We start from the raw sequence: 27,424 nt of genomic DNA, 5'->3' as shown, positions 1-27,424 counted from the left end.
GGTTTGCCGAGTCACCCACCTCTCAGACAGCGGCATGTATATTGCCAAGGATTCCTGGAGGACAATTCTTTTTTTCAATATTCAAAGTGATTTTGAGAGTATCCCACCACTCATCTTCATCGAATTATATTTGTTCTTAGTGCAGTCACATTATTTTTTTCCTCTTCATTTTGTTATTTCTGTATTCTTCCGATTACACGGGGTTAGATTTTATTTATTGCAGCACCGTCTCTAAAGATGTCACTTGGATGCTTCCGTTACCTCTCTTCATTTCCTCCCCTTTCTTAAATGACTCCATTGGCAGTAAGAGAGTATGTTGACATGCCAGTGCAGTGCCACCGTCTGGATTTATTGTTGGATCCTTCCATTGGATTAGAGGTTCTGACCTTGCCCATCTTGGGTTTGGAGAGCTGATGCCTTACTACCCATGGGCTGTAGTGCAGTTATTAAAAACTCCATTACCACCATTTATAGGTAGACATAACTCACAGTACGGATATAGAGATGTCAAAACAGAGATTGATCTCGGTAAGAAGTGTAACCCAGAGAAAACTTAGGAAAGGTAGAAAGACTGCCAGGACTGAAATACTGCGCTGAAGGCATCAGTCAATCTGAAAAGAACTTTCAGCTATACATCTATCATACCCTTTTTCATAAACCCTCTCTGTCACTTGTAGATCCTGAAGGAGTTAAAGGATGAAGAGTGGGACATGGGTAATATTGTCTTCACACTGACCAACAGGCGATATGGAGAGAAATGCATCGCCTATGCAGAAAGCCACGATCAGGTACGCTTTAAATCTCATCTCCCTTTAATGCACATCAAGTCAGCATCTTTTTCTACTGTGAATAATGCAATATCACACACATTTCCAGGCTCTGGTTGGTGATAAGACTCTGGCCTTCTGGCTAATGGACAAGGAGATGTACACCAATATGAGTGCCCTGATTCCCATGTCGCCCATCATCGACCGTGGAATGCAGCTGCATAAGATGATCCGCCTCCTCACTCATGGTTTAGGTGGAGAGGGATACCTGAACTTTATGGGTGAGTCATCACTGTAAAAGAAGAAGAACCTAGAGCTACAGGTGCTACAAAAGGTTTCACTTTGTGCTAAAATATGAAATAGTTTTTTCTGCTGCTCTTTTATTCTCACTTTCATTAAGATATATATTTTCGTTACGGCTTCAAATAACGGCAATGTCCAATTATAAATGCTCCAACAGTAATTGCTGATAAGAAAAACGACATCATTGCATTATATTATGAAGAATGAGGCCTGATTACTTTTATTTCAAAAAGCACTTCCTGTGCACAGCAGGATAATAGCTTGTCTGACATATACATTTGCCAGTGACTTCCTATTATAAGCTACAGTACAGCCCTGCATGGCTCTTCCCTGCATCATTTTCTGCTACAGACAGTACATTCTCAATGTGCTTGGCTCCCCGAAATCACACAACATGTGAAGCCTCAGTATCACAAATTACCTGCATGCTTTGGCATTTATCATGGTCTGTTTGTATATATGTATTTATTCATACTTTATTAATATAATGTATCTTTGTTGCACCCAAAGAACAAAAAAGAAACTAATATTTACAAGTTGATATTTGAAACGGATGCAAATCTGCTTGAAGTTGAACTTCCATTATATTACGTCCTAGACAGATACACCTATAGTATAGTTGCTCATAGTGCTGAACATAATAATAATAAAAAAATCTCATCCCATATCACCAGTCAAACACAGTGGTTTAGAAACATGACCCGTGGATCTTGCAGTCGTGAGGTTATTTATAAGTAATTCGGTCATCCATCCAACATGTAAATGTGGGATAGATATGGCTAAGTAACATGAGGACTATCCCTTACAGTCCACATAAAACCTGACAAAGAGTGGATAAAAAATAAGATTGCTGGCATTATTTTGATTCAAAGTCATCACAAACTCTGAGCAGTACTTGCCCTGCTCACTTTAATCCATCTTATTTATATAGCCCCCGATTGACAATTTTGTTCTACCAAAAGAAAAATGTTTGCTAATAGAAACAAGCTGCTTTTTTCAGGCTTCACAGTAAATAAAGAAAAGTGTAAACAGGTGATGAACAGTGTTTTGTAAAGCACATTTTAACATTTTAACAAGACAATTAAAAGTGTTGTACAAGAACAAAATGTAATAGGAATACTGAGAAAAGAATATTGTAATATGAGGAAATATAAAACTGAAATTTAAAAATTATGATTTTTAAAGTTATTAAATGATTATAGAACTGACATGATTAATAGTGACATGATTATGTAGCTAGACTACAAACCAAAGAATAATTTTTAGCCAGTGAAGTAGTTTTAGACTAGGGGTCATCTGCTCTGCTTCCTCTGTTTAGGTGAGGATGCAGGCAGCACCATTCCGCATCAACTAAAGATATCTGGTCAGTTTTTAGGATGACCTGTAACCAGTTCCGCTATAATTAAAAGCTTGAATTACTTTTTCCGAAATCCTGCTGAGACATTAATTTGTCCTGTAGATGTTCATTAGGTGATAGAAGGCTGTCTATTACTGCCTTTATCTTACTTTGTTCTTTTGGTTCAGTCTAAGTCCATCACTGCATCCAAACTTCAAGCCTGATTGGTGGTTTCTTGCTTTATTAACTGAAGCTGGCTCTAACTCTTAAACCGTCTTCCTTTGGTCCAAAGATTATTACTTCAGGTTGTTATGATTCAGCTGAAAAAACATTTAGCTCATCCACACATTGATTTCCTCTATGAATTTACCTTGCTCTTTAATTGGATTCGTAGTAGGCCTTGGCGATTAACTAGATTTTTACCATTACTCTCATTCACTAAGATAATCAGCGACAATTTCCCCATGTCTGTAAAATAAATAAACTTAATTCTACCGTTTTGCTGTGTGCGCTTGTTGCTGGTATTTCCTTCTCCTTTAAGACGCTGCAGCGTGTGTATATTCGGCCGATCCAGTCAGAAGCATAAACAGAGAGAATGCCAGATGAGCCCAGTGAAGAAACGTCTAACACGGCTGTAATCGAAATTACATCACTTATTCCCGTGGAGACGAGCGAGAGCAGAGATTAACTGACCACAAAGAGTTGAGCGGGTTGTCAGGTTCAGGAAGGTCCGCATAGGGTTGAGAGAGGGTATGCGGGTTTAAACAATGCACATTTTTCTCACTGCATCCTCAGTTTGGTGGCACCAAAATTACACCAAAAAAACATGAAATACAAAGTTTGACTGAAAACTGTCAGGACAACCCAAAGTAACACATCCATCCTTCACCACCAACAGCACAACCTGTTGAGTTCAAAGATGTGCAAAAGGCTCCATTACCTTTGCACAAAAATGTTTGAAAGAGAAGTAAAATTGTTCTCATGTTCAATGAGAATTTGCTGGATGTTTAAACTTAAATGGGTACAAGAATGTAATAATTAGTTGAAAGTAATATGTAATGTGATTTAGGTCATATTGCCCAGCTGTAGTTTGTTGTCACCTGGTGACATCTTAATGAACAGCTGTGTGTCATCTGTATAGTGATAACTTATGATATCTGTTGTAGTCAAAAGTCCAGCATGTAGACATTGAACAGGAGTTGGCCTAGGATGGACCCTTGGTTTGGTAAGACTGATAAAAGAAAATTTTTCTGTTAAATCAGAAGGTATGACAGGCAAAATTTTTGGAAGGAAAGCTGTAGGTAAACCATCAAGACAGCAGGAAGAGGAGCTTTGTTGGTCTAAAGATCCTTCCAGGAGGAGACCCAGGGGGAGACCCAGGACACGCTGGAGGGACTATGTTTCTCGGATGTCCTGGGAACGCCAAGTGGCTTGAGAGAGGAATGTCTGGGCCTCCCTACTGAAGCGGCTACCCCCGTGACCCGACCTGGATAAGCGGAAGAAGATGGACGGATGGTTTTTTGTAGTTTATTTGGTGGAAAGTCTGACATTTTGTCGAAATAAGTTCTAGTTGGAAACAACTTCAATATCACAGTTTAAATGGATGCACAGTCTGCCCCTCTATTCTTTTTTTTTTTTTTTTTTTTTTGTAAAGAAACCTGTAAATTCATTGCAGACCCTGGTAATTGGGAGTTTAGATGCTTTAGTTACAGGAGGGTTTGTTAACCTTGCCTGTGGCAAATAAGGCACAAGCGCTATTAGTTTTTAGTCTCTCTAAATACATGTTATATTGAACCTGGAATCCAGTCTTTCTTCACCTGCATCTAGCTTTCCGACTCTCCTTTTTTCTCTTCTGACCGGTGAAGATTTTTTCCATAGAGACATTTTCCTCCCATAAATAACCTAAACCAACGTTTCCTCGATTCGGTCAGGCAACCAAATCTAGGGGTTGCCTGACGGGTTTCCACTCGTCGTTTTTTATTTTTTATAAATAATTGAGATCACTGGGCTTTTTGAGACATTGCTGTCGGATTTCTTTTGTACCTCCTGCCGTTTGTGCCTTTACACATTGTGGTTCTGGAAGTATACAGACATTTCTTTTAGCTTTATTGCATTTTTCTGCTCTTCTATTCTAACTGTGAGATCTGTAAAGCAAGCAGGCTTCAACTTACAAGAATATCTCTAGGGTGGGCAGTAGAAATAAGATCTACAGAAGCTTAGTTTTGAGTGTTATGTCCAGATCTTTAAACATTAATCCATTTTCTAAAATTACCAAGAACCTCTTTGATATTGCAGCCAATTTTGTGAAGATTAAAGATGAAGTAACTATAATGAAACAGTTTTGAGACTAATTTACAACATATAAAAACTGTAGAAAAAGGGATCCTGCTGTATATACCTTATGCTGTACTTTATACTATATTTGTTTTTTGTCCAATTTGTTGTGCGAGTCGACAAAACTAAACATTCTACAGTAAACTGATATTGTCCTCCCTAATTAGGTCATGTTTTACAATCAGGGCACATACTTGTGTTGTTCCGGTGACATTAAAATGCTGAAGAGGTGATCAAGGTCGTTTGATGGCTGCTCCCCCTTTTCCTTCTATTAAAACAGGCAAGGAGACGGGTTTTAGATCCCTGTCATGCACTGTAATCCAGCTGCATTTGAACGTTTGCCCCCGGGCAGACATAGCGCTCCCCTAAGTGTTCAATGAACGGATAGGAAAATACATCTACTCTCCTGTCTTTCACAAGCAAGCAGCTGGTTTAAGACGAGCTCCTATACAGACAAGAAAGGACAGATTTTCCTTTTAGAATAGATACTTTCATGGCTTACATAGCTTTTATATTCAGGGTTATTTCTTGTATGTATTTAAGTCTGTTTTTATTGATACAGTATTTAATTCAAGTGTTATTTCAATAAGAATTGTATTCAGTAATCACTCTTATTTTTGTTTAAATGGCTCCCGTCTTATAAGTTTTTTTCTGGTTCCAAACATTTGTGTGTGGATGAGCCCACCAACAATAATTATAACCGATGGCATCAGGAGAGTTCATTGAAGTTGGGTTGACCCCAGTTTCCAGAACTGATTGTAAATTATGAGCCAAAAGTCAAACGGATTGCTTTTATTCTCCAAATGCTCCCCCTCTCCAATCGCTGTTGAGGTGCAGCTCATTTGTAACTCATCATTTGAAAGGGAGCATGACTTTATCAGCTCCTGCTGGTAAAGATAATAGTCATTATTAATTACAAAGAGTTGGAATTTGACCTTGGCTGCAATCAATGCATTTCCTTGATTGTGCCAGACCTATATTCAATGGAAATACAGCTTGTACACCAATGCAAAAAATATTCATCCTACTTGAACATTTGGACCTATATAACATGGGGAAAAAATTACAAAAAAAAAGAGAGCAAAGCTAATGTATTTCTAAATAATTTTTTTATGAAAAGAAGATCTGAAAGAGTGATAAGCATTTTATTTTTTGCAGTCTACAGTTTGACATTTTTGCCTTTTTTTTCTTCCAAAAAAAACAAATCATTCAGCTGATTCAGATCAAATGGAGAGAATCTGTAACCTAGCAGTAGCCAGATTTATGTGTAGAACTGAGTTGGATTCTACTTTATCAATCTGGGGTGGCTGCCGTTCAATCCGTCTACTGTATGAAAAGGAAAGAGGTTTAGTACAATACTTCGAGCTGATTGGCTGATATCCCAACTAGTACCACCTCCCATAATACGCTTTCAGCCAATCATTGCAGCGATTTGTGATGTTCCGTAAGCTGATAAATCAAACTTTTTCCAGATTCCATTGGAAGAAAAGCACAGACATCTTTCTCATCTAAAAATGCACAAAATGCTTCTCTTTGCTCCTTCTTTAAACAAATATTTTTTTTCTCTTTTAGCTAAAACTGACTCAATTGCGGTATCGACAGGTGAATCCTCCAGTGTAGCCATGTTTGTAATGCCCCCACCAAGGCCCTTCTGACTGTCGTCATTCCTACATTTCCCGCCCTGAGAAACACTGCTGGCATGTCATTGGTCCGGCCCCCTGGTCTTTATGAGATGGACGTATTAGCGGGAGTCTTTCAAGATGGATTTGTTTCGAGACAGAAAAGTCGGATCTCGTGACAATCCAGCTTGCAGCGCAAGGTTAGAGAGTTATTTGCATTTTGCAGCAGATTTTGGCTCTAGCCCTCTTCCCATCATCTGTGATATTTGTCCCTGTCCCCTTTTCTAAAGAATCAGCACAGTTATGCTTACCCCATCATATATGTAGACCTGCCCAATGTGATGGAGTGATCAGGGTGATATTCATTGATTTTTTTTTATTTTTTTTTTATTAGCTTGTTAGGTTTCAGCTTTCTTTCCATCTACCTGGACACTTGGTTCCCCAAACAAACCCTTCAGCTCGGCAAATCAAAAGTGTTTTACCTGCTTAGATTTTGCCATCAGTCTATATTATAAGATGTGCTGCTGCTTAGATAGATGTTTGGGTGGGCAGAGAGAACTATCAAAACAGCTTTTCTCTTTGGACAGCTCTAACCGGACAGCCTTTAATGATTAGAATGCCAGAGGATTGACCCCATGTGGGCTGCTGAAGGACAGTTGAAAGTAATTATATCTGATTCTTTGACTAAAGCAATGCTGAAAGGCACTCTCTGCTGCACTCTTGGTGCTTTGACTCCCCCACAGATTTCTGTGCCACATTCATTTTCAGCTAATCATTACTGATTCAGAATGAGGAAAAAGGTGATGAGTGACAAATACCTTCCAAGTTTATTTGACAATGATCTGATTAAGTCCACAGAATTTTTTGTAAAGGATACGATGAAGTTTCTCTCTTGATTTAATATTGTGCTTATGGATCATTTGCTTACATTCAAAAATGCATTTAATAATATTTATCAAAGAAAAGAAAATGGATTCCACAATCTTTTTTATTTATTTTTTTTTTTACTTTTACACAGTTTTTAATCAGATGATTCTTATGTCTCTAGAGACGACGCCTCAGCCTGAGAAAGACCCAATGTTGCCTCTCTCAATATAAGAAAAAGTGCTCTAGGTCATTTTCTCTCTGCTTTATAGGTTAAAATAATTGTGTGCAGGCTTAAAATATCATTGCAGTACATAGTTATGTTCCCATGGCACTAAGGGATCAATATAAAGGTCATTCGGGGGAAAAGTGTCATATTAACAGGCAAAAGGGAATACTGGGATCCGATTAGGATTGTCAACCAGATTGGGGAACTTTCAGATGTTTGCTCACACTCACTGAACACTGTAAGAGTTTCTTTTAAATCCAAACATGTTTCAGTCCAATCAAGGAATTTTAAGCATATAAGCACAACTAATGTCATCCATATGGAAGAACAACTCTGCCTTATTTAAAAATAAATATAGAAATAAATAAATGCTCAAGAAATAAATAAGCATACAATTAATTGCCCCCAAAAATACAATAAACACATAAATGTAAGTAGAAATTAAATTGTACAGTGAGACATAAATGTATATAACTCTTTTAATTAGCTTCTTTATTTATTCGCTTTTGTAATAATTACCTTATTTATTTATTGTCCATTATAATCTTCAGCTTTATTTATTTATTACTTATTTTTTTTTAAGTATTTATTTATGTACATGTTATAAAATCTTTGTCCGTTTTATTCTTCGTTTGTATTTTTTTTTCCTTTATTTCTTCAATGCTATTTATTTCTGCCTTTCGTTTTTATGTTTTTGCATGCATTTCTGCCTCATTATGTAAAGAGGGTCAACTTCTGCCCATTGGTTAGTTGGCATTTTGCGGCATTGGTCAAATTTACAGGAGGAGAGGAGACACACCCCTTCCTCATGTACATAATGAGGCAGAAATGCATACAGAAATGTAAAAACGACAGGCAGAAATAAATAGGGTGAAAAATTACAAAAGACAAATAAAAGAGACAAATATGAAATCATGCACATAAATACACGTAAATACTTAGTAATAAGTAATAAAGTTGAAGATTATAAAGGACAATAAATAAATAAGATAATTATTACAAAGGCAAATACATTTGTTTAAAAAAAAATGTTTAATTTAATTTCTACCTACATTTATTTATTGTATTATTGGGGCAATTCATTTTATGCTTATTTATTTATCGAGTATTCATTTATTTCTGTTTTTATTTTTAAATATGGCAGAGTTGGTCCTCCATACATCCAAGCAATGTTGATAGAATTAAATGGTTTACCCAGAGAGCTTTTAAAATCAAAGGTAATGCTAGTCTGTTAGGTCTCTGCCTGAAGTTTCTGCTATCAGGCAACATAACTTCCTCCTCCTTTCAAGATAAACCACCATAATTCTTCAAAGTAATCTGTGTAAATTCATATTTACCCTTTTTAAAAATAGTGAGCTTTATTCTTCTCTTTTCGATTTCAGAATGTTTAGAAATCTCTGACAAAACAATAATAAGGTGTAAAAGAGATTGCTGCCTTAGACTACACACAGGAATTAAAAGCGCATTTTGAAAATCTAGACGGCCTTTGAAGATCCTAGAAAATCTTAGAACTACCTTAAGAGGAAAGACCTAAAATACAAACGCCCTTTAAGAAAAATTATGAGTAAACCTCTTTGAAACAACATTCTGAGCCCTTGGTGATGATTTATAGATCATCAACAAGCTTATAGATCTGCACTGTGTATTTTATGTAAATACACAGTGTAGCTTGTATTAGACCAGTCTGTGAAATGAGCTGATTTAATTTTGATCAGGGCTGTTTGAGTGTTAATGTGTTTTTGTGTATGTATGAACAAATAAGGGATGATTTCATTTTCTTAATGCATTCTAACTTGGAAAAATTATGCACTTGCCAAATCATAACAATTTCCATATATCTTATTAATAAAAATTAATTATAAAATTCAAGAACAGTAAAAAAAAAAAATGTTCAGACATCTTAAAATGTTTCCAAGTTTAGGCCATTACAAACGCATTTTGAAAATGGTTAAAGGAGAAAACCAAGAAAATCACGTAAATCAAGATGACTTGCCATGTCAGTGGATCAATGATGGCAGAGTCATTTAGCCTGTGCTGAGCAAGAGCAAATTGTTTGAGCAAGCAAATCAATTTCAAGTGCATTGCCTAGAAAAACCATTTATTTACTTCTGACCACTAGCAAACACCACAGAGCAAGAGGACAAAGGGAGCATTCGCATTCCGGGCGCTGCTGGATGGATACTGTAAAAGATGTAGGAGCGTCGGCGACATTAAAGCACCAAGTGGCGTGGCGCTAATGAAATGCTTCAGTGGCTTTATCATTGCATCAACAGGGACGAAATGGAAGTGCTCCCACTTCCTGACTTTCAGGGCTCACCGAGACATAAGATAACCTTGCAGATTTACCGACCAAATCTCTGAGCTGAAACTTCTCACCTCTTTGCATTCATAGTGGACTACAGTGCAACAGGCAGCCATTATATTGTAGCCCTGAAGAGTGAATTGAAAACCAGCACTTCTTTCTCGTAAATTTTCAAATGTATAATCCCTTTTTCAGCCGACTTTTCTTTCTTGCTTGGGGATTTGGAGGAGCGTGCCAATCCCACCTCTGCTGTTTAACCAATAACGCTTTTTTAATGTGCAAACTGTGAGTGGGAGTGACATTAACAACACAGGATATCAAATTAGAACAACTAATAATATCAAGTCTGCAGCTTCTTCCTTGTTATTAGATTCTAGCTAAAACCCTTTGTGAGACTCTTGCCCTCTCATCCCCTCATTGATCTTCCTTTGCCAGAATCCCTCCAATGAAAAACACATTGATCCTTGGCTTCTCCTTGTGCTGCTAATTACTGAGGGGACTGTGTCACTGTCAGGCGGTTAACTGATGCTGGTCTGTGCAGACAAGTAATGGGACATGCCAGCTGAAGCTGTTTTACATAACTCTGTAAGCACTACTGTACCTACAATCATGAAAAAAAGTAAATAAATTAGACAACCTTTGTCCTCTTTAATGTCTTGTTCTCAGGGTATTATAACTGAGTAACACAATTAATGAAACAAAGGTTTTTTTCTGCTACTGCACCTCTATTTAAATAATTTTATTTTCCATTCCTATCAAACCTGACATAAATCTAATCAGCATTAATTATCCAAAAGGTTTTTCTTTATATTAATTGTATCCTTAACTAGGGCACTAAAAGCTATTTAAACACAGCAAAGCTCGTCACTGTCAAAGTAAAGTTTGTCCTGCCAATCTGAGCCATTTAGTTAATGTCAGCAGCTAATTTTGACTACTTTGTATAAGCTAATGTTCTTAATAGTGAATAAAAAGAAGGGTGTTATAAGTTCTGCACCCACGTTTTTATTAAACTACTTTATTCAGACAGGAAGTAGTATTAAGTTGTGAGATTTTGAAATGCTGAGTTCATAAATGCTGTGAGCTAAGATTTAGAAAATAGTAATAGATTATACCTTTGTTTGTACCTTCTTTAAACTAGTTCTGCTAAACAACTTATATCTTTGCAGCCATTATTACCCATGGATTTCCTAATTTGTTAAGAATTATTTAAATTTAGGCCAATGCACATGAGGTCTTTGAAATGTGACACATTTCCACTGATTGAAAACATATGGCATGTGTTTTATTATGGTTTGATGTATCGAGATAATACAGATAATTAACTTCTCATTGCAGTTGTAAGTTCTAAAGAAAAGTATCATCAATTTAACCCAGAGTGATATCCTGTAAGGTTTGAATTGGATACTTCAAGTCTTCCAATGATGCAAGCTCTTTAAAACAATAAGCTACATCTCTGCTTTGTCTTTCATTTTGCATTAATGGCTTTTACAGACCTTAGCCCAATGGTTGACTTTCATTGCATCCATTCCTTAGATATGGTAAAATACTTGAAAAAAATCAATATTCTATAAAGTATGGATGCTCAAATACTGTCTTCTGATACAGCACTAATTTGGCAACGTATCAAACTAAAGATAAGTGTTGTTTGCCCAGATTTGCTATTTTTTATTTTGGATTTCTGGACCTCAGACAACCTTAAAGGTCTTATGGAGGGTGTTATTTTTCCGGGTGGATCATCTAAATAAGTGGTCCTCCTAATTGTCAATCATTCTGTTGATATGTTTACGTAAGGCGGTCCTACGTGCTCGTCCCCATTGTCACTTACTGGTTGTGAATCTGACATAGTGGAAAAATTGCAAATATTTGTTTGGAAAGTAAGCTTGTATGAGCGATGCAAACAGCAGTTTTCAAACAGCGTGCAGAAGGATGACCTCGTGGAGCTCTCGCATGCATTTAATCAGCTTTCCCTCTCGGGAGTGGGTACAGGGTTGTGCATGTGCATGTTTTATTTTACTTTTTTACATGGAGAGGGAAGGTCTTTTTAAAAATTTGCGAAAATCATCCATTATACCTTTAAAATATAAAAAAAATTTGTTACTTTAGTGGAATTTATTTAGCATTTATTTGCACACTTATTGAACTAGTATCCCTTTTGAAAGACAACCAAAGAAATTAGCTTTGTAGCGTTTATACAGCTTCATGGTGCAGCTTGACCACACCTTAGTGTGGGCTGTATCCTTACATCTTCACGACTCGTATGATACAGTTACTGGAGAGGCATTTCACTAAAAGGGTGATGAGTTGATTTTGCTGATTTAACACTAATCTTTAGAGAGAAAGTTATTGCATTTGTTATTCCTTTTTGTCTGGGAGCTGGTCCAGGATGGTAGCATTATAAAGGGTGGCCTGAATGGATGTATGCAAAGTTGAAGAAGTCAATCGGCTTTTTTATTTTTGTTTTTCCAATACATGATTATAAAGCACTTTTTTAGCTGACTTGAAAAGATTGAAAAGATTTGTGGTGATTCTCAGTGGTAAAGCTAAGATAGCATAGCAACATTTGCACACTATTGCAGTTCCATGTCTGCTCCCATCTACCCTTAAGGATCCCACACTACTAAAGTCATTTTGCCTCTCTCTTTTACCGACTCTCTGTCTCCGGCCATTATTCTTTTGTCTTTAGTCCTCCTCGACTCTCTTAAAACCCTGAAAGTTTATCCCTGCCCTAACTTCTGTTATTGAATTTCTTTACAGATAAGCTCAGAGCTAACAACAAACTTCATAACTTGACAGAAAGTATAACAAATATAACATTTAAAATAACCCACCAGGTTTGCTTGAAAAAAGGCAGTAATTAAACTTATCAGTAAATCTACTGGGCAATAAAAGATTTACACTTATTTGTTGTGGGAAGCTGCAACAGTCCTGGAAGGATCTCTTAATGATCACAGCATTCCCTATCACACTGAAACACCTGGTGTTATATATCAGTAATATCTAATGTTGGTTCTAGTGTGTGCATCAGGGTGAGAATCTATCACTTTTTTTTTTCTTCAAGACAATAAAATACACTGTCTGCTTTATTTCTGCTCTGGGTAGACAGAAGAAGGTGATTATTACGGTGATTAATTCAGACATATGGGAGGATCGCTGCTGTGTTATTGTAGCTGAGAGGCAAATGATTGCCTAATGGAGATGTGTCAGATGTAGGTTTTTTAAATGCTCAAATCAAAAAGGAGTCGAAGGCTTCCACTGGATGCTGTATTATCTTCTGAAACAAACCAATCATCTTAGCAAGGGTTATGCAAGTACAACATCTGAGAACTAAAACGGGTAAAGAACTTGCTGTACTGAAGCCGTTAATGAAGGGTAGCTTTTTTAAAGAGCTGCTTATCAGAGCCATGGCTTCTGTCTAAGCTTTATTTTTTTTCACAGATTTTATTTCCATCTTTAACCTTTTTGTATTTGATCCTAAATTTGTATTTGTTACTGTATGACTTTGGCTTTGTTATAGCCTTTTAATGTGAGTGGAAAAATATATATGACAATGTGTGCTACTGACTAAAGGAAAATTTCACATGCAGCATTGCTCCTACTTTCAAATTCAGTAGTAGGCTAAAGACAGCCCTTTATTAGTTAGTACAATCACTGTAAAAAAAAAAAAAAAAAAAAAAATCTATTTTAGAAGTAGTCTTTACAGAAGATTAACACTATCTTGCAATAAGAACATTTTATGTTTTTATTTGTTTAAGTGCTACTCTAACAAAAATTAGTTTTTGATTGACTTACAGAACATTAAGAACTAAGTAGGGAGGTAAGGATATACGAGTCTGAGTCTTTGGTCCAAACAAAAAATTTGTTTTTTGTTTTCTTTTTTGGTTAATGTGATTTTCTTAGTGTTACTGTCCGTCTTGGGGAGGCCAGATCATAGCATGAAGAATCCATCCTCTTTAGATCCCAAGGAGCCAAGACACCTGAAGTTGAACATTTTATGTTATTTATTTTCAAAAAGATGTATATTTGAGTGTATTGAGTGTATATTTGAGTGCACCAGCACACTCATATTTGCATAATTAAGTGGACGACGCCAGTCGTAACATTAGTTTATTCCAGTGTTACGGCATTCTTGTAAGGTATCTTTAAATTCATAATGTTTCTTCAAATAAAAAAACCCTAAAGGATGATTTTACTGTAACAGATGCTAAAAAGCTCTGTTCATTTAACATAAAAGCATATTTATGTAATCCCAAATTGGTAAAAATTTAAATTTTAACATGAAGAGTAACTCATAACATTTGATTAGCATTTTTCATTGTTAAACTACATTTTCCAAAAAAAAATGGTAACTCATTGTTTAAAGTTGACCTGGACGGCATCTGATGATATAACATTAAAGGCCTGACTTGGACTTATAAAAATGACCTATGAATACGTTTCTAACCAGACGTAAAGTCACTCTGATGTTGATCTCATTCTCAAGACAGTTTCAATCGCCTGCTTTCTGTCATAAGTGATTTATGGGTCTGAAAGTAATAATTTTGAATACATAGCGACAAAAGATGCACAAATCACTACTCTTGTACTGGAGAGTGATTAACTTAAATTGCTGCTCTGATCACCTGTAAAATTGCTCCACTGAACTTTGAAGTTTCGTATTGAGCACGTGAAGCAGATTCAATCCGTCTGAAACCTTTTAAAGCAGGCTTGGTGCACTTGTGTATAATAAAAAAAAGATAGATGAGAATGTCAGTACATTTAGAGGTGAAGAGGGGGAGAGGAAAAAAAAAGTTTTGACCCAGAAAATTGTGCCCTCACGATGTATCTCAAGGCCATACAAACACTTTGAGCACATTACATGCCAGTTCAGCCAGCATTTGTAGAAAAAAAAAGGTTTAGAAAAATGCAAACAGTTTTGTAATAAGGCTGCTAAGGAGCAGAAGCTTTATATTTCGCACACCGTAAGGTAACTGTATGCTTTAGCCATCTGGTTAATTGTTGTTAAGCTGTTTTAGTGGACAAATAAAACATTCACACTTTCTATTAGTCCTGCTGATAGTGAGAACATAAGTAAAAAGGACTTGTAAAGTTCCTGCTTTTCACATGTATGGCTGTAATATTCTTTAAAGAATCCTCATAACCTTTGATAAATTTGCAATTTTGAGAGGAGCTCATGTTCAGAAGTTGCTCTGAATTTCATCACAACTGGAAAGACCTCGGATGGCCTTCGTATCTATGGCTCTTGTTTGAATACCTGCGTAATGCATTTTTTCTCGGTCTGTGTTTCGTCACTGGTATGTAAAGTACCGCATACTTTTTGATAGCTTTTTTTTTTTTTGTAGTTTGAGCTGCACTCTACGGCACTGATCCTTTTTTTTTACTTCCATATAAAAAGGACAATGCCTTTGTGGTTGCTTTCACTTCTAGATGTACCGTGTGCAACTCTGTGCAACAATGAGCCTTTTCCCAAGGGCATGCTGAAAGTAAAACTGGGAAATGTACTGTAGATATTTACAAGTCAGCCTGATGAAGGATACAGTAAAGTTATGAAATATGCATTAAACAACTCGTATTGATTTTTGCCAACTGAGTGGGATTTTTGTTTTTATTCAGGAGAGATCCCTGAGGTGATTGAGAGACTTCATTTTAATGTATTAGAGAGTGGAGAGTCTAGAACAGAGCTTTAAACATTCTTGTTTTTGTTGTTTATGTAAAACCTGGCTGAGGCCATGGAAAGCGGTGCTTCTTCTGACTGGCATTATCCAAAAAGTTCTTCAAATTGATGCTGTGCTTTTGCTTTGATTTTTTAGGTTTTTTTGACAGCTCAAATAGTTTAATATTGTTTAGCTTCAATTTTGCAAATCAAAGATAAACTTTTGTGTTTTTAATTAGATAATTAATTAGTGTAGGTGTAGGTCCATGCTGCTATGTCAACTTTGCTAAGCACAACCGAGGATATTTCTCTCAATGTGAAATGTGATTAATTTAACCAAGATAAATAGATTAAAAAAATAATAATAATAAATAAATTAACAGGTAATGACTGGTAGACTTGTATAAACCTTAGAGATGGAACTGGGTGAAATATCTGAAGAGATCAGTTTTGTCGTCCAATTTAAATCAGTTAAAAAAACAAAAAAAAATGTTTTTTGATCTTTTTTAAACTGTAAAAGAATAGTTTTAAAATCTATAAGAAATCCATAGAATGCCCTCATTACAAGAATTGATTTAACTACAGTTGCCATCATCATAGAAGTGGCAATGCATTTGTATGACGATGGTAACGCATATATCTGTATTTGGGATGTTTCCCTTATTTTGCTCATAGCAGACCAATAGAAACAGAAAGGTTTAACAAAATAAGAGCTGCATTAAATAGAAAAGCCAAAAAAAACTAAAGCGCCAGAGGCCAGAGTGGATATCCCACATTGTGTTAAAAACCTGAGAGTAAAAATCTTAAAAAGCTATGTCACCTTTGAGTTTGTTTATTCTCTTTGGACATTTTTAATATTTATTTGTCTTTAGTATATGAATATAGCAGTTCAGAAAGATGACAAGCAGCAAAAGAATCAGTGGAATTCAAAGACGGTAAATAAATTTTTCAAATAAACCCATAAATGAATGAGGAGTCAGTGAAGCGAAGTCATAGTTGCACATTTAATTGTTCAAGTAAAAAAAAAAAAAAAGTTTTCAGAATTATTTTAAACAATTATGTGGAGGTATGGGATCCTGATTAATACAAAAAGGTGTTTTGCATTAATAAAGAATATAAAATAATGCCTTAAAGCATCAAGGTGTCCTGTGAGCTTGATCAGGGTGACTGCTTATTCCTGATACATTTGTTTTTCTTTTTGACTCATTCCTGAGATCCCCTCTTATTTATAGAAAAACAAATCAAATTCATATCTGTTGTATTAGAGTAGAAGTGGGGGTGCTGGCACGCTTATATTTGTAAGAAAACCAGCAGACTAAATTAAACTCTGGCTGATTTGACGTTCTGAGATAACCCAGTCAGGCATGGGCTGTGCTTGCTCTGGCCGGAATAAAGTGGCCATATCAGCCATTCAGTCTATCCATATTGTAAAATTTTCACATAGTAAGTCTCTAACCTCCTGATGTACCATGCACAGCACAGATATGCCTGTTGCACCACTGGCCTGCAACAATTTCCTCCACTGCCTGGGCTCGTCTGTCACAGCACAATCTTTAGCACAGTCATTTCCATATAACTCAGAGTTGTTCCAAATAAATATTGCAGGTGCAGCAGAGATCAAGCAGTACTGCATATCAGTACTGAATTCAATCCGCTCAGTTGAATATACATTAGCTGCAAAACACTTTTGAATATGTTTTTGTTGAGCTGAACATCGGCACGACTGGTGAGCACACAAGGCGGGCTTTGGTATGAAAACAAGGACTCCTACGATGGCTCAGTTCTTTGATATCTCTGATAAATAGGCCTTCAAATTCATAAGAGATAAATATAACTACATCTTTTTTATATCTTATAGGGTTCATTACTTTTTATATTGATTATTTTTTTCCTAAAACGTTTTTTTTAAATCTATCTTTTCCTGTTTGCAAAGGGTGTAAATATTTGAAACCACAGGGACCAATTTCCCTGAGATAGTGGGATATGCCAATGAAACAATAGAGGTTGATGTAGATCGTTATAAGAAAATGACTATAACAGTTTGCTTCTTGTGAAAATTTTCAAATACCGTAGAATAAAAATCCATAGAAAATATGGGTTTTTATTCTCACATTGGGAAAATTCATATGTAACAGCAGTAAAAACAAAGAAAAACTCAGGAACACACAGGACTACATCTGAAAAGAACAAAATCTGGAAGTTTAGTTCATATTTCAGAAAGGAAAACATACTGTGCAGTTATTAATAAAAGATAAATAGTCAAATAAATATGTATTTGGTACTGTACTTGCACAGTCTACAAATGCTTATCTATAGTAAGGCTTGATCAGCCGCAGCATCCGTCAGGTTGACATCTATAATGTTCCTCACTAGTTAGCTTTATGCTTAAACGAAAATAAGGATTAAAAAGATAAAATGTCCAAAAACAAACTGTTGTCTGCCATAAATGGAAAATGGCTTTACATGAGAAATAGGAAAGTGAGAGAAGTAGTCATGACTATGAATGAAGAAATAGGAAATATGGGTATTTTTGCAATAGTTTAGATTTTTTTTTTTTTTTTTTTTTCCTCTGTGGGAAACTCGAGATGTAACAGCAGCAAATAGTATAGCAGCAAATTGAGTAAAGATAAAAAAGTGAAAAAAAAAATGGGCATAAATGGGAATAAACAATTATTTTGTTTATGGTTATTTTAAAAATCAAATTCAGTCTGACATTTGGATTCATTCTGACAGTTCAGATGAATAATATCTGAAAAGCCCATAAAAAGAATTGCATTTAGGGATTTTTTTTCCTAAGATATGTTCATAAAAAAGCATGAATAAATATAAATTTCAAATTATAATTGATTGCAGTTACTGAGTGCACTGTAGCGATCAAAATCACTTTTCATAATTTAACTGGTGTCCTGAAGAAACCTTTTTCAAAGCAGTGATGTTTATCCCAACAGTTAAAATTCTTCTCAGTTGTTTTTCAGGATCATAAATGTCTCAACAGTAACAAACCAGAAAAAGGTTGTGAAAGACCCAGTTTTGCGAAACTGCTTTAATTGTTTTCAATTAGTCTGGTCCATCAGTTTGTGTTTTTCCATCATTCCATGTTTTCCTCTTTCTTTCACTTAAATTCCCCTTTTCTTTCTGCTTCTTCATCTTCCTGCAACAGTTTTAATTAATTCATTTGAAGTAGACCATTTCAGTTAAATAGTTCTTCTTTTCAGATTTTTTTCCCTCCCTGTATTAAAAACACAGTTAACCTTCAGCTAGAATAATTTATTTATTTATGGGTCTTTTGGTCTATTTCATATGAAATATTCACACAGGAATGTCAGACAATATGATGAACACAATCCTCTGGCGGAGAGAGTGAAAATAAGTCTGGATTTTTAGTGCTAGTGTTGAGGTGTAACTTCATGTTCAGGTTGCGTGGGAGGCTTTTTATTCATGCAGATGTCACAAAAAGCGGCTCTCTTTGCCTCTCTTATTCTCTTCTCCTTCTCACGTCTGTCTCGCCTCCTTCACGTTTTCGCTGCCCTAATTTCGAGGTGACTCCTACAGTGAGCTTCTTCCATTGGCAGTCCATTTTTTTTTATTGTTTGCCACTTCCTTAACACCTCCATAATGTTTTTCATTAGAATTGGCTGTCAGTACCCGTCAGTTCAACTCCATCCGATCACTGTGGGTTTTTTTAATTTCATTTTCATTTATTTATTTATTGCCGTTGCATCCTCCTCCATCTATTGTCTCTTTCTTCCTCTGGTGGGAATTCAATTATCCCAACCAATGTTTTATAATGTTTCATGACATTCACTGACGGATTCATTATCTCATCTCTTCGCATGACAGGATAGTTGCACATACTTGTGCAGCGTGCACCCAGATTTATGAAATGATGATAAAATTCCTAAGGGTTTGATTCACGCGTTCCTTTCCTCCTTATTACCATTCTTGGGAAGTGGTAGTAATGTCCATAAATTTCTTATAATTAACACTAAGCTGTGCTCTGGAGTCACTTTCAGATGGACAAAATCTTTATAGGACCTCATTTGCACCATATTTTTAAACTTTACTAAGCTTTAAAGAACTGATATCTCGGTTTATTATATATAATTAGCTTCTGCTTAGTTAATGCACAATATATTAGAAAAGATTGAATGTAAGTCATTGAGTGTTTCTACTTTTTTGTGGTTTTCCTTTGTAGTTTGAGCTATATTTTTATGGGATGGGTTCTATGGGGGTGCTAAAAGATCAAAAATGTCTCACACTTTTACATGTTTAATCTCATCTTTTTATTTGTGTTTTCTTCTTGGAAAATTTCCCAAAACTTCAAAGAAAAAAAAAAAGCTCTCATAAAGGTTGATGAGTGTGCTGATTTTGAAACAACTTGCTTTCCCCTTCATTATGCACGCTCCCTAATATGACTCTCTGTGATGCAGGAAATGAGTTTGGTCATCCCGAGTGGTTGGATTTCCCCAGAGAAGGGAACAATCAGAGCTACCACTACGCCCGGCGGCAGTTTAACCTCTTGGAAACGGATCATCTCCGCTACCGGCAACTCTACTCCTTTGACCGCGACATGAACCGCACCGAAGACAAGTACGGCTGGCTGGCAGCTCCACCTGTAAGAAAAACACACACCTATCTTTCAAAAGGTTTTGTGTAGGCCTATATGATAAAATCACTGAATGCGGACATTTTTAGAAGGTCATACATAGTTAGATTAAACATTTCTTTTAAATTGTGTTTTGTTGGGTAGCTCATAATAGTTATTCATTGTTTCATTTCAACAAAGGTAGCGAAGGTAGTGAAGAGTGATAGTGCATCCTGCAAAACAGTGAACCTATTAATAAACACTGGCCCCCAGAAATAAAAGGGACGCTTTCAAAGGCTCCAACTGTATATTTGTATATTGTAGAGAGTAAACGTAATTTCATTTCCCTTGTATGTCTTGTACATATGAAGAAAGTGACAATAAAAGCTGACTTGACTTGACTTGACTTAAAGGTACTGTATAGTGGAGGACTTTCACGAATTTTTGAGAAGACCCACCCTCTCCACTTAAAAAAAAACAAATTGGAGATGCACAAACCTGTACCCGCTCCAGTGCATGTGAATGCCCTGTTTAAATGTTGCTATTTGCATCAGTTATGCAAGCTTATTTTCCAAAATAAGTTTTTTGCAATTTTTTTTCCAATATATATTTTTTTCCAGTACTCACCATCATGAAAATGGGGACGACTACGTAGGACAGCCTTACATACACATATCACCAGAATGACTGACAATTAGAATGACTGACCACTTATTTAGATTCTTCACCGGGAAAAAGAAAATCCTTCGCTATACCTTTAAGTTGTTGTTCAAAATATGGATACTAACTTTGGCATTTCTTCACTGAGCAGGGGATAGAAATCTGACAGACTGGATCCCTAAACAGTGGTATAAAAGCTCTTTTTGGCTACTTCAGTGGTGAATAGCCTTGTTTCTATTTAAGTGAATTTTTTAAAGCTAACTTTAAAATGGAAATTTGCAATGTTTCCATTTGGTTTGGAGCAAACTAACCAAGCACCATAAAGGTGTCCTACATCATTTCGTCGTCATGCATGGCTATAGTAAGCAGGAAGTAGAGGCTGTACTCTAGCACTGACCACAGATCAGTAATGAAGGAAAGTTTTAATGAATGTGTTGCTGTTCTTAGGTCATCATGTCAGTTGGTAATGGCAATGCTGCTTCCTGACATGTCTATATGCATAATAAATCAGATCTTTAAGGCTACGTTCACACTGCAGCCTGAAGCGACCCAAATCCGATTTTTTTTTTTTTTTGCCCATATGCTACCTGGATCTGATCTGATCTACACAACACGGATCTGATTTTTTCCAATGCAACCCAGGCCACTTGGCTATGTGGTCCTGAATCCGATACTAATCTGATCTTTTCAAATGCGACCTGTGTCTAATGGCCATTAATAGCCATTAATAGCGGACAATGGTCACTATTATGCGTCTTGCTACACAGAAGCGGCAAGAAAAACAACAACCATGGCAGATGATGATGCGGAGAGTAGTATTTATGTTTAACCATGTGAAAAGATTGAGTTTTTATGGTTGGAAAAGATCGGTAGATGTGCGCTGGTGCTACCATCCATGTTTACTTCCATAAACATAGAGCATGCTGGCCTGTGACGTCATTGCGTCCTCTACTGCGCACGCAGGGCACTTGGGTTGTATGACTCCAGTTCACACAGGCGATTACATACAAGTCACATATATTTGGAAATATGAACGGCAACACAAAAAAAAAATTAATTTCACAAAACAATCCGAATTGAGCATCAAGGCCTGCAGCTGCTGATCAGCTATGTGAGTAAAAGTTTGCTACTTCAGAGCTTATTCGGAAAAAAACTGTTTCCAACACCAGATTTTGCGCATCAACCCTTTTTCGCAAAAAACACCTAATGCGACCAAAGTTTTTTTTTTGCAAATTTTAGGCAGTTTATTTGAATTTTCCCATTTCTATCAAGCTTATTTCATGGGATACTTCAAAATGCACATTGTGACAGTGATTTTTTTTTTGTATTTAAAAAATCTTAGCAGATTTGGATTGTGTAATTTCTGTTCCTATTTCGGATTAATATAAAACTGTGTTTTTGTAAGCACTCTTTGCTGGAATTCAAGCAGTAAATGTAAGTAACTGAAAGTCCTACTTTCTCTTTATAATCTGTGTTTAAATCATTAGCGTTGACCAAAGTAATGTAGCTTTAAAGATCGCATTCAGAAAATACTTTTTGACATCCGAATCAAATGATATCTTTGTGGCAGTCATTAAAAGTCCAAGCATCATAAAACAATGCATTTTCTTTCATGATAAACTTGATGCTTCGCCACAATATAATAGTAGCTTGATAGTCTGTATCATGACTAGTTCTCATTCCTGGGATTGCAGTTTGATTTCTGTCTTAGCTTTAGATTATTCCTGATCTTAAAGCCAAGCTTTAAATTACAAAACCATAAGATTTTCAAACAAAGACTGATTTGATTGTAGCTGGACAACTCTGCCCTCTTCACCCACTGTACAGTATTCATTAGCATTGAATATATTTTGCACTTCAGGAAAGTTGTAATCATATATATATATATATATGTGTGTGTGTATATATATATATATATATATATATATATATATATATATATATATATATATATATATATGCCAAGATTAAATGTCTTCTTTAGATGTTTAGCAGAAAGAAAATAATCAGAAAATGAGCTTATTTTGTAAATGTACTTTCTGATCTTCTCTTGAGCACGAATTTGTTTCATTCACATTCATGAATCCTATCATTGCATGTAATTGAGAGGTAAAAATAAATAAATTGTGAGGTACTTTGTAGAAAATAAAATCAATAGAACAAATGAGAATCATGACTTATTCTGGATGTAACTTAAGAACAGGGCACAACCTCATCGCTTTAAAAAGATCCACAAATCAAAATCCACATGCAGACCTGCAGATTAGAAGCAACGGAATCTGAAAATATCCCACAGCATAATTACGTATACGCGTGCTTGTATCAGAGAAATGATTTCTGACTTTTTGCTCCATCATTAAAAAGTGCATCATCATACATGCTGCAGAAGTCAATGAGACAGAGCTTTGGATGTGAGGCAGAGGAAAGAGAGCCTTTTGGGGAAATGATACGGAATGCTGTTCCCAGAGGACGCTCCTGGCAAGGAAGACAAATATCTTTGGCACGAATACTGACCTGCTACACACTGGAGGCTGTTTTTCTTGGCTGTTTCTGTGCTTTTAGTGTGAAATCATACAGTAATTGACAGCCCCACAATACACCTTCAAGACGTCATCATCTATAAAATAAATCATGCGTAAAATAATTATATGAAATTATATAGCAAGAGTGTTGTGACTGTAATTGCCTTTAGGTGCTTTTGTGTGTGAAGCTTTGGGATCTGAGGGAGAGCAAGATCATGCATCAAAAGAAAAATGTCTCTTTGTCATTTTACTGATACCTAAGCCTAATAAATCCCGTCCAAAGGAAATGCACGTTGTTTCTTCAAACAGCGGGGCAGTTTTTAAAATCAAACTGCAAATCAAAGTAAATTTAGTTCAATTTAATGTCGACCCTTAAGCTGTTTTTAATACCCAGCAGGGTGATTGGGCTGTGCAGAACTTAACTACAGATGCAGTGTTTTCTGTTGTTACCAAGCAGTGGGAAGCAGAGTGGACACAGCTGGTGCTAAACATACATTGGATGAGTACAGAGAATAGGACCGACGGGTTGTTCAGAAAACACCTGAAAGTCGTGACACTGATAAGAAACTGAAGTGACTTTTGTTTGACAATTTTGACTTAGGTGATCATTTGTTGTTTAAGTATCAGCATACATATATTTCTTTTGTCCTTGAGATTTAGTTTTACTTTTTTTATATGTTGTGCAGTTACTGGTGTTCAGGTTCATCAGAAGTTGAAAAAGTTACAGCGCAAATGCCTTTAAAGGTTTCAGCCTTACCATTTATATTTCTTCTGATTTAAAAAAAGATATTTTATCGTGAGTTTTTCTTCTATTTTTCCTTTTTTTGTGGAACATAGCAAAGTGCAGCATTGTCCCCAACTTCTCCACACTTTCAGTACCTGTCACCTGCCCGAAATTAGGGTTCTGCACTTTCCCCAGTGCTATCATTTCAGTTCAGCTATATATAAATTTGCAGAAAATGTCACCTCAATGCAGTCAATGTGCAGGCTGTCTAATTCAGTTGAAAAAAAAAATAATGTCAACAATTATTAATGTAAGGCACCCTGGCCAGATACCTCATAGCATTGACTCTGAGCAAGCAACTGGTGACCGTGGATGAAGAACTGCATTGTCACTGAATTAGTAGTCATGTCTTACCGCCCTCCCATACCATCCCCTGTGACATTTTATTACTGAATGTGTAAAAGTTCTACTATATATTACCAGTAATAGCAATAATATTCCCCTTTCAATAATTGGTGGGCTGTGGGCTTACGAGTAGACTTAACTAAATAAATAAAATCAAAGAAGCGGCCTGCCATGACTATGAAGCTGATCCCAGTGGGAAATTTGTCCTGGGCATTTGTCCCTTACTATGTAGGGGCAGTGATAGCCATGCTGGTCCAGGATCTGACTGCAGTTCCACTGTAAGGGGCCTTGGTCCAGGTCAATGACCGGCGTACCTGTCATGTAACAACCATACCATGCATATTGATTTAGGTTTATAGTCTATATTAGTTAGGCTATGTATGCTTCCAAAAAATATCCACCATCATAATTCTTTTTTTTTTTTTTTTTACAACTAGACAACTGGCAATGCAATTCATTCCCTTCACTTTACTTAATTTCCTTGTCTGTAAGAGCCAAAGACAAAAGTCCATACAATTGTTACTTAAGTAGAAGTATAGTTACTGCAGTTTAAAAACACTCGGGTCAATGTTGCAGTATCAAATTGACCTCTTTACTCAAGTAAAAGTAAAAAGTATAAAATAACCTTTAAAAAAAACAGATGCCATTATATGAATTAAAAGCTCAATTTTTCGATTATTTCTAAAGATTCTTTGAGATACGCCCAATGATGAGGGAGCTCTTGTTGCTCTCCATCTCCCGTTACGCTCTCGCCTGTTTCCGACCTTTCTGACATTTCAACATCTTTTTATGAATCCGACATTGTCGCATGGCACAGACAATTCACATTTTGCAGTTTAAAGAAGACCTGATTGCTTCTGATGATTTCCTTTGGCTTCAGCACAAATTTGACGAATGGCTAACCAATGAGTGTTTGCGTTATATGACTCATCCAATTACACCAGTTTTCACTAGATGTGGATGGCAGCAATGATCTGCATTGGATGGCGCACATGACGTGAAATAAATATTTAGAAACACTAAACCGAAGCCAAGAGTAACAAGTAATGTTTGTTATAAAATGTAAGGAATAGAAAGTACAGATACCTGTGTGAAAATTGAGTAGAAGTCAGAAGTAGGTAGAAAAATAAGCAATGGAGTAAAGTACAGATACCTAAAAAGTACTTAAGTACAGTAGTGTAGTATTTGTACTTTGTTACTTGACACCTCTGGATTTCAGTGCTCCCCTGCTTGGGTCGTCATACAACCTGTAGAGCAGTGGTGCTCAACTGTCCTGCAAGTTTTAGGTGTCTCCTTGGTGCCACACACCTGACTTATATTAAGGGGTGATTAACAGGCTTCTGCAGCACTTGGTGGCAGCTGAGGAGCTCATACAATCATTTGAAGCAGGTGTGCTGCAACAGAGAGGCATCTAAAACATGCGGAGCAGAGGTACTTGACGACCAGGTTTAAGAGCCACTGCTGTAGAGCTAGCAGCTATACTGGGGTCTGGAGGGGGGGTCGTGATGCTGTAGCTGCACCTGATTGATCTGACCCCTTTTTGGGTAGATTTACATAATAAAAGCATTTATATAACTACAGAAAACTGAAGCCCATGCCTAGCTGAGACCTTTTCTTTTTTCTTATTATTTTAAAGCCAAATTTTCCCTTGTGTAGTATTTATATCCTCAAAGACACAAAGTAATAAATAACTTATGTTTAAGGTCTTATACACTTTAACTTTAATTAGTTAAGGTGCTCTGTATAAAACTCTTATAGCTTTATTTTTATGTAGACACTGTAATCAACGTGCTGCTATTTAAATGTGCAGGTGTTTGGCACCTAACTTGGTGCTGTATGTGCTCTAAATATCAAAACTCTTGCAATAAAACCAACAGGATTAGATTACTTTCTTTAAATGTAAAGAAATCCAACGAGTTTTTCATAAACTAATGTATAAACATTATAATTAAGAACATAGCTTTGCAACTTCAAGATTATGGCATTATAGCAGACTCTTGGGAAATGTCACAGCAGATACAAATTACAGACTGAATAAATAATCCTAGATCCAACTACAGTGGGTAGGTAATATTTATGTTGCTGTAGCTCTTGTAACTGACCCCTTGTGCCACATTCTGCAAAGCAGAAGCCGGAAAAAAAGTCTCATTCATTTATTCAGCGGCTAATATGATATCAGAAACTGACTTTGTCGAACATCATTCACAGATAATGCCAATAATGTTCAGAGATTCATCTGTAATAACCAGATAAGTCTGAATCATCTGTAGGGCTTATCAATGACATTGCCAAGGTAATTGCATTTATTAGATACATTCTATAGCTTGGCTGGTTCAATATTTCAGCACCAGCATGATCCAAGGACGTTTTGTAGTTGAAAGGAGGAGCATGAGTTGATTTGTCAGCAGTTTCTTTTTCTTTTTTTCTTCTTGTTGTCTCAGGTGCAAATGAACTGAGGGGGGAAATGGAAACATGCAGGGAGGATTTGTGATTTGTTGAAACATCAGAGATGCAGAGCTTCAAAGGACCAAACTGGATGTTAACTGAAACTTCCGTCAATGCAGCAATATCATTGCTGGGTGTGTAACTGAGGAAAGAAACGTCAATAAAACCAGTACAGTGTGAGAAATGGACTGTGGCACCCACAGTAAACGAGCTGAGATGAGAACGCTTCTAATATTCTGACAACAAACCGTGGCAGCAAATCCCTTAATATTTGATTATTAAATATATATTAAGTAGTAACTGAAACTAATTGGTGAATCTTTCAAAGGAGTCTGTGAAAAAGAGATTATTTTCAAACTGATTATTCAGAGTGGTTTAGCTAGAAATTAAACAGAACAGTTATTGGATATTTCAATACGTTATACACACGGTTAGAGTTAGAGTCCAGAAATAATGGCATGTAATTTGCTTTTTAGCATTTTGCAGGTCCTCAGCCCAGAAAAATGGGGGGGAAATAAACAGTTGTCTGGATTTTTTAATCCGCCTTTAATGGTTTTCTGATCTGAAATTATTATATATTCCTTAAAAGAAAAAGAAAAAATAAGATAGCCTTTTTTTTTACTGTGATAAAAAAAATTTTGATGTATTTTTTCACCAGTTTACTAATAGATTTGTTTTT

General features: G+C 36.1%; 1 protein-coding gene across 1 annotated transcript in view; it reads left to right on the top strand.

The window, feature by feature from the left end:
* Window positions 1–27,424, top strand: part of gbe1b (glucan (1,4-alpha-), branching enzyme 1b) — a 159,808-nt gene that overhangs the window by 85,836 nt on the left and 46,548 nt on the right. Inside the window, exons 11-13 of the mRNA XM_038294400.1 lie at window positions 678–788; window positions 877–1,048; window positions 19,835–20,019. Of these exons, the coding sequence (XP_038150328.1) occupies window positions 678–788; window positions 877–1,048; window positions 19,835–20,019 (468 nt within the window). The remainder of the gene's footprint in view (window positions 1–677; window positions 789–876; window positions 1,049–19,834; window positions 20,020–27,424) is intronic.

The sequence above is a fragment of the Cyprinodon tularosa genome, unplaced genomic scaffold (assembly GCF_016077235.1).
Source record: "Cyprinodon tularosa strain WSP-4 unplaced genomic scaffold, ASM1607723v1 ctg34, whole genome shotgun sequence".
Taxonomy (NCBI): domain Eukaryota; kingdom Metazoa; phylum Chordata; class Actinopteri; order Cyprinodontiformes; family Cyprinodontidae; genus Cyprinodon; species Cyprinodon tularosa.
Note: the sequence above shows the minus strand (reverse complement) of the source record. Positions and strands in the feature narration are given on the sequence as shown.